Source organism: Microcebus murinus, chromosome 2 (assembly GCF_040939455.1).
Source record: "Microcebus murinus isolate Inina chromosome 2, M.murinus_Inina_mat1.0, whole genome shotgun sequence".
Classification (NCBI taxonomy): domain Eukaryota; kingdom Metazoa; phylum Chordata; class Mammalia; order Primates; family Cheirogaleidae; genus Microcebus; species Microcebus murinus.
The window spans coordinates 75,992,772-76,004,753 of record NC_134105.1 but is presented as its reverse complement, the minus strand read 5'-3'; the positions used below and the strand labels follow the sequence as shown (position 1 = coordinate 76,004,753).

The window sequence follows — 11,982 nt, the reverse complement described above, 5'->3', positions numbered from 1 at the left end:
GAGTTAACCAGGCAAAGGGGCGAGAGTGTGCAAAGTGTTCTAGGAATAGAGAATGCAAGCATCATTAAAACATTACCTTGGTCATAGATAATGCCAAAAATAAATGTGTGTTTGACAAACTTTGGAGTTTTGCATGGCCTCGAGCATTCTAGTCAGTCATTTGGCAAATGACTTTGGCTAAATAGAGTTGGACTAATTAATTTATCTTTAAAAAAAAAGACAGCTTTTAAAGTATTGGCTATAGCTATTTTTATTTAGGATGATTGCTAATTTTTTAAAAAGCATGTTCAGAGAACCATCATGAGATCACAGAGCTTGCTCTTCCATTCCAAGAACTAGCAAAAGGAGCTTTACATGAGTTAACAGAAATTTCAAAGAAATATCTTCAGTCTGCTATACATAATTACCATGAAACATTATGTCTAAAGAACATCCCAGAATCATGACCCAATTATTTATTTTGAATATTCTTAAATGCACCATCCTCTTTAATACTAAAATAAGCAATCTTTCGTGGAAAAAATATAGAGACTCCAAAGATTTATGGACTTCCAGTTAAAACACAAAACACGTGTTCCTCCTCTCCTTTTCAGTACTGTGCTATAATATACTAAGCAAACTTTAAAGTTTAAATCCTTAAGGACAAAAAGAAAAGGAGTGAGGACATTAATCTATATCCTATGTGTGCAGAGGAAGAAAAGGGAAGAAGAAAATTAACTTGCCTTCGTAGAGCTCTCAAGAGGACACTAGGACTCGCCAGGTATGGCAGAGGCCACGCTTGAGAGGTGGCGGTATGGAGAGGCACTCAGCAGAAGACGCAGGAAGGAGAAAAAGCAATAGTCATCATCACGTGCCAAGGAACAAGAATCAGAATACTAAACTTCTCAGCAGCAAACAGAATATAAGTAAACAAATATAAGAAGACCTTAACTATTGAAAAAATTTAAGGGAAAATGATCTTCAGTTTAAATTCATCCTAGCTGAACTTTCCACCAAGTATAACAGAGTAGGGATATGTTCAGACATACAAAACTTGAAAGGATTTTCCTCCTATGTACCCTTTTCCAGGACGCTACCATATGACATGTTCTACTAAAGAGAGTAAACCAAAAACAGAGGAAGACAGGGACCCAACGCAAGACAGCTCAGCATCAGGCTGACGGCTCAGCCAGCCTAAGGAAGCACCAGGACAGAAGGCCCGGAAGAACATCCCCAGAAAGTAGTACAACGTTGATAGGATGGCATGACTGGACATAATTAAGGATTATTGTCTACTATGATAATTATGGCAGGTGGAGCAAGGTTTAACAAAAAGGAGGGTGATCAGAGACTCTAGAGGGAAAAGACAGAGAAGAAGACAGTTCTTTACTTGGCTCTGCAGCAGACAGTATTGCATATTCATTACAAAGTAAACAAACTATTAGATTTAACTAGAACTTCTGCTGCACACTGCTGGTTGCAGCAGTACTCTATGAATGAGGTGGAGATGGCCCCCTTACTGTTCACTTCTTCACAAGCTAGGAACATTACCCCAAAGCCTGCTGATGCCAAACTCAAATTCTCACACCTCCAGTTGATTTAAATATAGTTCCAAAAAAAATATTTTTAGCCAATTACAGCTTACCAACTTTACCCTCCAAAACCACGTTTGACAAAAAATGAGCTGTAAAGGACCCCAAACTACCACTGCCCTTTACAGCCCTTTGTGACCCAGAGACCCCAGACCTTACGGCTGAATGACATCACCTAGGTATAAAAGCCCCTCTCAAGTACTTCCTCTCTCCCCCTGCGAGCTCCTTTGCCCTACTGCCCTCTTGGCAGTGGTCCCATGCCACTGTCCCTAGGAGGAATCTTACTGGGAAGGACTTCCCCTCTCATGCAACTCTGCCCACACACCGCCCAATTAAAGCTTGTGTGTTATTGCCATCTCGTCACTTCCTTGATCAATCCCCCAAACCCCTAACTTAACACAAGAAGTGACAAAGGTTTGTAGGATCAAGGGAGGGAATACAGACCTCTCTCTCCATGGAGGATGTTGACACCACACTGCAAAAAAGACCAGGTGGAATGGGATATATATGGGACTATCTTTGGAAAAAACAATCTGCCACAAAGATCAATATGCACAAATCAACTGCATTTTTCTGTTGTACAAACAATTAGGAAAAAAAGTGTTAAAAAATACCGCTTAGAATCAACAAACAGCAAATGTCTAAGAATAAAGCTAATAAAAGATGTGTAAGACTTCTACACAGAAAACTATACAACATTACTGACAGAAATGGAAGAAGTCTTAAATAACTGGAGGGACTTATGTTCTGAGCTTGGAAGAATTCTGCATTTGCCAAATGCACGTGTCCATTAGGTTAAGTTGGTTGTGTTCAAATATTTGTGTGTGGTGTGTTTTTTAGATTTTTTAATATGTTCTATTGCATTGGCTACCATAAGGTACGTTAGTCTCCCACTAAAAAACTGTGGATTTGTCTATTTTTTCTTAGTCCTGTCAGTTTTTGTGTTTTGAGCCTATGCTATGAGGTATATACGAATTAAGACTTGTTTGTTATGTATTCTTAATTCAAAAAATTATATACTCAAAAAGTTAACTGTTTTATCATTATGAAATATCCTTTATTTCTGGAAATGTTCTGTCTTAAGGCCTACTCTGTTTGATATTAGAACATTTATATAATAAAGGATTCACATCCAGAATATATAAAGAACCTCTGAAGTATTAATAGGACATTTTAAAAAATGGGGCACTTCAAAAAAGAGGATATCTAGATAGACAATAAACATGAAATGAGTTCAACTTCATTAATAAGAGAAATGCAAAATGAAACCATGATGATTTGCTGTTCATAGCTAAGATATAGGAAGTAAAAATAAAATTAAAAAGAAAATACTGATAATACCAACTATTGGTAAAACCCAGGGCAAATGGAGTTCTTCTACACTTACGATGTGAATATAAAAATGGTACAACTTTGGCAGTAACAAAGCTGAACTCATCCCATTCCAAAAGTGCACACATATGTGCACCAAAAGACATGGATAAGAATGTTTATAAAAACTATTCCTAAAAGTTCCAAACAGAAAACCCAATGCCCATCAATGGTTAAATGACTAAAGGATGGCCTATTCATACAGAGATGCTCCTGGACTTACCATAGGGTTGTGTCCCAGTAAACCCATCATAAGTCAAAAATATGGTAAGTCGAAAAATGGATTTAATACCCTGATAAACCCACTGCAAAGCCAAAAACTCATAAATCAAACCATTGTAAGTCAAGAGCCTGTAATTAAATATTTTGTAATTACAAAAAATATTTTGTAATTAAATAGGACCTGTAATTAAATATTACACAGCAATAAAAGTGAAGGAACTATTGTCACATGTACAATGGATCAATCAGTCTCACCACGTTGAGGGAAAGAAGGCATACACAAAAATGTATAAAGTCCAAAAACAGGCAAAACTAACTTATATGACGGAAGTCAGGAGCTAATAATTAGAAGAAAACACGAAGGAGGCTTTTGAGGTGTGACAATGTTCCATTCATTTGGGGGTGGTTATGAGCATGTATACTTTCTTAAAAACTCACTGAGCTTAAATTAATGGACTTTTTTGTACATATATATATACTGCAATAAAGTGTTTACAAATTTTTGGCTGGGTGCAGTGCCTCACGCCTGTAATCCCAGCACTCTGGAAGGCTGAGGCGGGAGGATCACTTGAGCTCAGAAATTTGAGACCAGCCTGAGCAAGAGCAAGACCCCATCTCTACTAAAAATAGAAAAATTAGCCGGGTATGGTGGCCCATGCCTGTAGTCCAAGCTACTCTGGGGGCTGAGGCAGGAGGATCACTTGAGCCCAGGAATTTGAGGTTGCAGTGAGCTATGATGATGCCACTGCCCTCTACCCAGGGCAACAGAGCAAGACTCGGTCTTGGAATGGCTAAAATTGATAAATTAAGAAATAGCTATGTAGGCATATGGTTTAAATATTAAGGTGCAACTACCCTAATTATTAAATAGAAGAGTTTATAATGGTTGCCCTTAGGGGTTCGGAAGGGACTGTTTTTCAGGTTTTTGATACTAGATTTTTTTAAAGTGACATACATATATGTTATGTTTATAGAAAATATCAGACTATTCTAATTCTTCACAAAGGAAAAATTACTAATATAGATTTTGAAAAAGTAAACAGCTTCCTATGATTAATGATGCTAATGTCCATTTTACAGGAGAAGAAAAATTCACTCGGCTTCTAGGTTCCAATTATGCATACAAACACCAAGTTTAAGAGTTAAAAAATTATATAAGGAAATGATATATGCCATAGTATCACCAGGTTTAAGCCAAATATTAATCATTAAAAGAGGGGGAAAGTGCAAACCCTAAACACATTTTATTCATTTAATGCACAGCAAACAACCAAGGTCGTTTACATACTTATTTTTTCATTATATAAAAAGTAGAAATTTGGTATTAAAATACAGAGTGATACATCTGGGATGCAGTGTGTTGCTCATGGATGAAAGTTCTTATTCTTTGGTTTATTCTTTGAATTAAATTGCCACTTACCAATGTAACTGGTGGAAGATGTTAACAGGAACTACATAAAAAAAGATGTTCTATGGACAACCATGTTTTAGAGACACTGGATTTCTTTATTGCAGGCCTTCTTAGAACTGTCATTATGCTAATGTACACAGTGATTCTCCACAAGGATCTTCCTCTATGCCTCAAATAGTGAGGCACTTTAATATTTGTTAAATAAAAAAGGAGGGAAAAAAATTTTTTAAAGCCCAAATTGGGTTTTTCTGTGGCAAGAACCCATTACAAAAGCAATTAGGTTTAGGGTAACCCAGAAATCTGAAAATCTGAGAGTTCCCCATACCTTCAAATCTTTACCAAGATTGATAATATCTTTTGAGGTTTCCTGGCTATTTGGTAGCATTTGTCAGGTTCACTTAAGATTTTATTGAACTTTTCTAAAAGAGAAATTCATTCAATTAAAAACCACATTTGACACTGGGTGCTAAAAGTGTTTTGTGAATTTATTTTTGTGTTTTTCAATTAAAGACTAAATTATGTATGTTTTCAAGTCAAGACTGAATTATATATGAACTACTCAGTATTTAGGTACCAGAATTAAAAAATAACAAGCAAAAGTTGTATAGGATATCTGACTTTTTTTAATCTGAACAGAAAATAAGTAAGTATACAAGTTTGCTAAAGATAAGTGGTAAAAATCGAATGTTACATATTATGGAATCAGTATATCAAATTTATTGTGGTAGCCAATGATTGTTATAGTTAATTCTGCAAAAAAAACAAAACTAGTTATGCAGAAACAAGAATATAAAATGCCCCTTTCGAAACCCCAGTTTGATAAAACTGATTTCATATCTAGCTTATTGATTATACTATTTCATTTCTCCCTGTGCAAAATAATACATGTAGTCATTAATGGTGGTTTGGTAAGCTGAAATCATCTTCTCTTAGGATAGTTCAACATAATAATCCAAATATTAAAAAGTTATTCAAGATTCACAGAGATAAACCAGTGCGCCTGGGAAACATAATTCGCCCACGTACATAATAGTTCTATAGCATATTTTTAGACATAAAATCACAGTCAAAGACAGTGATAGCATTGCATACTCAGTGCATTACTCCATGTAGTGCATTCCTATGGCTCATCTGGAGTTTAACATCACGTAACCACCACACTTCTAATGAATGGGCTTCTAATACACATAAATCTGTCCAATTTTTTAAGAAAATCTAAAACTCTCATATGACCTTGAGCTTGACCTGGAAGGACTTTGTGTTTTAATATCCCAAACATTGGGACAATTAGGTATGACATGTAGTAACCACCCTTGTAAGCAAGACTGCACATATACTTTTGTTATACCACCTCAAATAACTCAATACTGCAGACTGAGAAGGGCATATTTATCATTTAACTAAAGAAAATCCAAATGGCTTTTCTGGAGTCAAATGTACTCCAAGACATATACAAGGAATGAGTATAACTGTGGCAGCTAAAGAAATCTGCCACTGTGTAATAAATGCTATTGTGCAATGATGTTACACATTTTAATAATACATTATGATTTGTTTCCCACTACCATGGGGCACAAGAAAATGAAATTCAAAACTATCTTGTTAAAATAGGACAAGTGATGACCCCAGTTTTAAATAGGGTTCTTCATTGAAGGAAAAGATGGAGCCATAAAAGTCAAATTAGCTGACTTCAAACGGTTTACATCCCAGGATGAATCAGGTTACACTGATTTAAGCCCAATTTAATTTAGGCAGGTTTTTAACCACAAGAATAAGGACATTCTTAGTACATATTAATAATTAAACCAACATATACACAATTAGCAATATCCTATATAATATTAAATGTTTTAACAACTTGTTCTTGATTATTCTATATCTAGTTAATTTGTTGCTTTGTTTTTTAAAAAAACAAGCTTAACTTTATTTTACAATGTACTTGGTATTTCTAAGTGTATTTTGTAATTATTTCACTGAAGTAGGTACAGTCCTCTGGATTTCTCTAAGAGCCAAACTCAACTGTATCTTCTGTTATCTGTTTGAATTCATAATTGCCTCTGCCATCCATATGCAGGTAGTACTATGGGAAAGAAGGAGGAAAAATCAGTAATTATAAGTGGATATATGAAAACTAAAAGATTTCCTTATCATTTTAAGGGAATCAAATCTATAAGTATCTCACAAATTAGAATGCTTCTCCAACTCCACCACCAAGGATCTGAGCTCCCAGCAGGGTAAACTGTGGCAAAACTGTTCAAATAGGGCAGTCTTTATTACTTTCTTTAGCCTGATTCCCTGGATCATCTAGGAATTTCTAACTTAAGGCTTTTTATTTGTTTTTTGGTTTAGCAGAGGGGAAAAAGAGCTATGCAAAGTGTAGTCTATATCTCTTATCCTCTGAAGACACTTAGGACAACAGTTAAAAACCTTCTGTTTTTACCTAGTGGCTTTTTATTTACAGAAAGATTTTTGTTTTTCCATTTTCTGTATTGCTATTTCTTAGCTAGTCTGGCCTCCAACATTCCAGTTCTTTGTGTCCCCCTCCTTCACATGATCACTGGTCTGATAATTATTTTGCTAGTTGTCTACCTATACCTCCAAAAGAAGAGGAAAGGCGAAACTCAAGTCCTCTCAATGTCTTCCGGCTATAATGTTTATGAACTTCTAAAAAAACACTAAGGCGTGGGTATATTTTAAACTGCTGCTTTGATTTCTAGTTATTCAATTTCCTGTTTAACCCATGAAAAATGGACAAATTATGCCATAAAATAATAAAAGCTATTTTTAAAAGCTATTTTTAACTAAATGTCATAAAACTCATTTAAAATACAGAATTTCATTACATTTTATTAAGTAATTTCATATAGGCTACCTCTTTGATCCTCATGGTAATCTAAGAGGTAGGCAGGCAAAGATCAGTAACTTTATTATACAAAGCAAGCACATTGAGGCCAGAAACAGTGATGCTTGAATCTAGGCTTTCTGACTTCAAACCCCATCTCTTCATTTTATCACCTGTAGACTGTCAGGTGATAGTCTAAACTACAAGGTTCTTGAGGGTAAAAACTGTAATCTGCATCCCTCATGACACTTAGCCCAGTAACTGGCACAAAAGGTGCTTAATCAGGTATATATTTTGTGGGGCAAGATACCCTTATCATTGTTCCAATTTTTCTCAAATCCTTTCTTTTACATAAAATCTTTGTGTCATTTAAGAAGGAAAGAAGAAAGGAAAGAGGGAAGAGGGAATAAAAGAAGAAAGGAAAGAAAATAAAGGAAATTAAACTTGGGTTACTTTAAGAGTTGAAAAGACCTGCCACAGTGAAAATGGCACTGCGGGAGCCCCAGAATAAGTAATACATCTGTACCAATGTAAACCACACTAGAATATCTTTGTAAATTATAGTGACTACCTAATGCATGTACCTAGTCCTATGTAAATGTACCTACCTAGTCCTATGTATTACAGTGCAATGATAAACACAGCTGACATTATTCAATCTTCCCCTGTAGTCCTGGCCTCTACTAAAAATGCCCTTCAATTTTTTGCCATCTAATTTTTCTGAAGACTTTTCCCCACTCTGTCACTACTAGATAAAAAAAAGTTTACTTAGCTATGTCTAAGATTATGCAAATTTCAGTCAGTTACTATACAACAGTCACTTATAAAACTGGAGAACCATTAACTGGTTCTCTAATCTCTCATACTTACTACAGATTGTTTATATACATTGTAGCTTTCAAAACTAACAACTACAATATTTAAGAAAATTATTTCCTAAAAGAAAAATCACTTTTTTTCCTTAGGGTGTATGTTTATAAAAGAATACATGCCATAAAATGTATTATAAAACTATATTTACCTGAATTCACATATTTAAGTATAATAAACTTTCACTGTACCATTCAATGAAAGAAATACAAACCTCATGGTGTTTCCAAAGAGATTTTCTATGTGACACAGTGAAGAGGGTGATGCCAACCTAATACAAAGAAAATGATTTGGGTTTATGTTAATAACAGAGAGTCACAAATTAAACTAGTCCATATACTTTAAGCTGTCGAGATGACTGTAGTCAGTGGCTATAGTTAAAAATCAATGTCAAACAGAGAAAATTACAGCTGATGCCAAATGTTTATACTAATGGAATACACAGGCCATCAATTACTCAATAGAAATTCAGAGGTACTGGTATTAAGTATATAATTTTGTTTGGAGGAAAAAATATATCTCCTAGCACGTTTCCTATTTTATTGTGAAAAATATATGAAAAGAATACATAGATGATAAAAATAGCAAAAGGTTAAAATCAGGAAAAATTTACAGTATAGAACTGTCAACTTGTTTCTCAAATACAGGGTCATGATTCCCTATTGGAAACTCTTGTTTTAGAATGTGACTTGGAATTCAGATTTTGTAAATGTATTATTTCACACTCCCAGAGGGTTCTGAGGCAGAATTCTGTAATTAAACACATGAATGTTTCAGCCGCCACACATATGGACACTGACATTGAGACAAAGAGTTTAAGATCTTTTCTTAGTTCAGGCCAGGTTTTGTTACCTAGTAAGCTTGCTACAAAATTATTAATATCTTTTTAAGAGTTTTCTGGATTTCAGATTATCAATAAGGATTTATAGATCTGTACCTCAGATTTTCAGAAAAACACTGGCACAACTATAGCTGCTCTGGATCAGTTGTTCTCAACTAGGGATGGGGGTAGGGGTAACTTTGTCCTCAGGGCTGCAGTCCCCAGGGCCCAACCCCCTGGCCGAGAACCAGTACTACCAGTCTGTGGCCTGTTAGGAGCCTGGCCGCACAGCAGGAGGTGAGTAGTGGGCAGGAGAGCGAAGAAGCTTCATCTGTATTTACAGCCACTCCCCATCATTCACATCACGGCATAAGCTCTGCCTCCAGTCAGATCAGCGGTAGCCTTAGATTCTCACAGGAGCAAGAACCCCACCACTGGTAAGCTGCACATGCGAGGGATCTAGATTGCACACACACTCCTTACGAGACGCTAATGCCTTATGAGCTGAGGTGGAGCTGAGGCAGAGATGCTAGTAGTGCAGGGGGTGCGGCTGCAGATATGGATTATCATTAGCTGAGAAGTTTGACTGCATAATAAATATAATGCGCTGAAATCATCCCGAAACTCCCGCCCCGGTGAAGACTGTCTTCCAAGAAACCAGTCCATAGTGCCAAAAAGGTTGGGGACCATTGCCTCAGGGTACATTTTGCAATGTCTGGGGACATTTTTAGTTGTCACAATTGAGAGCACTGCTAGTATCTAATGGGTGGAGGCCAGAGATGCTGCTAAATACCCTACAATGCACAAGACAGCACCCTCCCCCAACTAAGAATTATCCAGATGAAATGTTAATAGTGCCAAGGCTGAGAAATCCTGGTCTAGGTCATTGTTTCTCAAAATGGATATCTCAAAGCTGACATATACGTACTTAGGATAGCCAGGAAATTTCCATCATAATTTTTTTGTTTTGATTATAATTTTTTAAAAATCAGCAAAAGTATACCCAGGATCATTTTTATCATGACATTGAACCCATATATGTGTTTTACTTCTACTTGCACAAAGTGATATAACTTAAAACTTAGTGTGTCATAAGTTTGGTTTCCTTGTGAAAAGGTTCTTAGTTAGGAATTGCATAATAAAATAAATAAGCATATTATCAGTATTAATGAAACATACTGTACAGTCCTTTTCTGATTTTTAAAAGCTCATTTCAGATATTATTTCTCTGTTCATGATTTTATAATAATTGGATTAGATACCTACTTAATAAGGGCATTCTTTATATTAGAATTACTTGAATAAAAATTCAAAAGCAAAATTCAAAATAGAAGATCTGGACTGCAGATTCTATCTTTCCATAATAAAATTCCAAACCAGTGGTTTAGTTTCAATATAACAGTATCACAGGTCTCCTTAATGCTACAAATTCAAAATTATGTTCACATTTTGTCTATAATTTGTAAATTTATGTTTAGTTTTGTAGCTGTAAAAGAGCTCTAAGCTTAAGGAGTTCATACCTCATTTTATGTTTATACAAGTTTAAAATTTATCATAGTAATTTAATTTATCACTAGGGCCCAATTTGAACATTTTTTTTCTTTTAAATGAAACCTATGTTTTATAGAATTTATACAATCTTAGGTGGGGACTTATATCCTATAGCTATAACCTAAAAGCAAATCACATGGTCAAAATTAACAGCCAAAAGCCACTAAATCATTTATCAAATACAGACTACATGATTTTGTGTATATGAGAATACCACAGAGATCTCTAATACCTATAAATTTGAAAACCAATATGGACAAATGAATAAAAAATATTACCAAAACTGCTTTAAGAATAGGAAATAGGCCATTAAAGGGAGAAAATCAGTAAACTCTTCCTACAAAAATGAATACAGCAAATTTATTCTTTAATCATTATACCAGTGCTTCTTAAACTTTAATGTACATTGGAATCATCTGCAAATTTTGGCAAAATGCAGACTCTTATTTAGTAATGCTTGAAATTCCGTATTTCTAACAAACTTCCAGGTGACTAATGCTACTGATCACGACCACACTTTGAATCATAGGAATTCATACTATATATATGCAATAAGGCCTATATTCACTGTAAACACCCAAAGAACACATATAAAATGTTAAAATACTTCTATATCTGATTTCTTACATAGAAACTATAAACCAGGATATAACTCATTTTCTCAGGTGGTAACAATTCCTCAAAGAAAAGAAAAAAACTGAGACTAATGAATAATTACGTACAGAATGGAACCAGTGTAGACAGCCTCAGACTTGGCTACTAAAAGTAGCTTTGGTAAAATATTACTCAGGCCAGAGAAGATGAATTAAAAATTACCAACTAATTATTGTTGAGTTTTCTTGACCAAAAAAAAAAAAATGCTGTTTAAGTAAAGTTACCAGAATGGATTAAGAAAAGACCAGTTTATTAACTCTGAGTATATTTAATGAGGTAATGGACCATATATATTGAAATATAATTTCATATCTAAGAAATGGCTAAAGAAAATTATATATAGAATGCATTTATAATTTTTTCTTTTATTCCTACTAATTATCAGTTTAAAAATCTTTATTAAAGCAAGAAATCTTGTGATAGAAATTTGGTTACTTATTAACTTGGAATCTTCTCTTTGGATAGATATTTGGTTGGACACAGGGAAAGCTGGGCAGGGGGACGTAGCCCCTCACACTGCGAACCTGCCACTCACCTTTCGACAATGATTATAAATGTAGCCTTCCACATCTACACTAACTGCACTTGTGCATTCATCCAAAATGGCAAACTGGGGTTTGTGATAAAATAATCTCGCCATCTGAAATATAAAAAGAAAATTTTGAATATA

The 11,982-nt window shown here is 34.9% G+C and overlaps 1 protein-coding gene across 2 annotated transcripts in view; it reads right to left on the bottom strand.

Annotated features, from left to right (window-relative positions):
* Positions 1–234: 234 nt before the first annotated feature.
* ABCD3 (ATP binding cassette subfamily D member 3) overlaps positions 235–11,982 on the bottom strand; it is a 79,327-nt gene continuing 67,579 nt past the window's right edge. For both annotated transcript variants that reach the window (XM_075999870.1, XM_012790973.2), the window contains exons 21-23: positions 11,848–11,952; positions 8,502–8,558; positions 235–6,655 (exon numbers count right to left, since the gene is read on the bottom strand). In XM_075999870.1, coding sequence (XP_075855985.1) covers positions 6,578–6,655; positions 8,502–8,558; positions 11,848–11,952 — 240 coding nt within the window. In that variant the 3' untranslated portion in view covers positions 235–6,577. The remainder of the gene's footprint in view (positions 6,656–8,501; positions 8,559–11,847; positions 11,953–11,982) is intronic.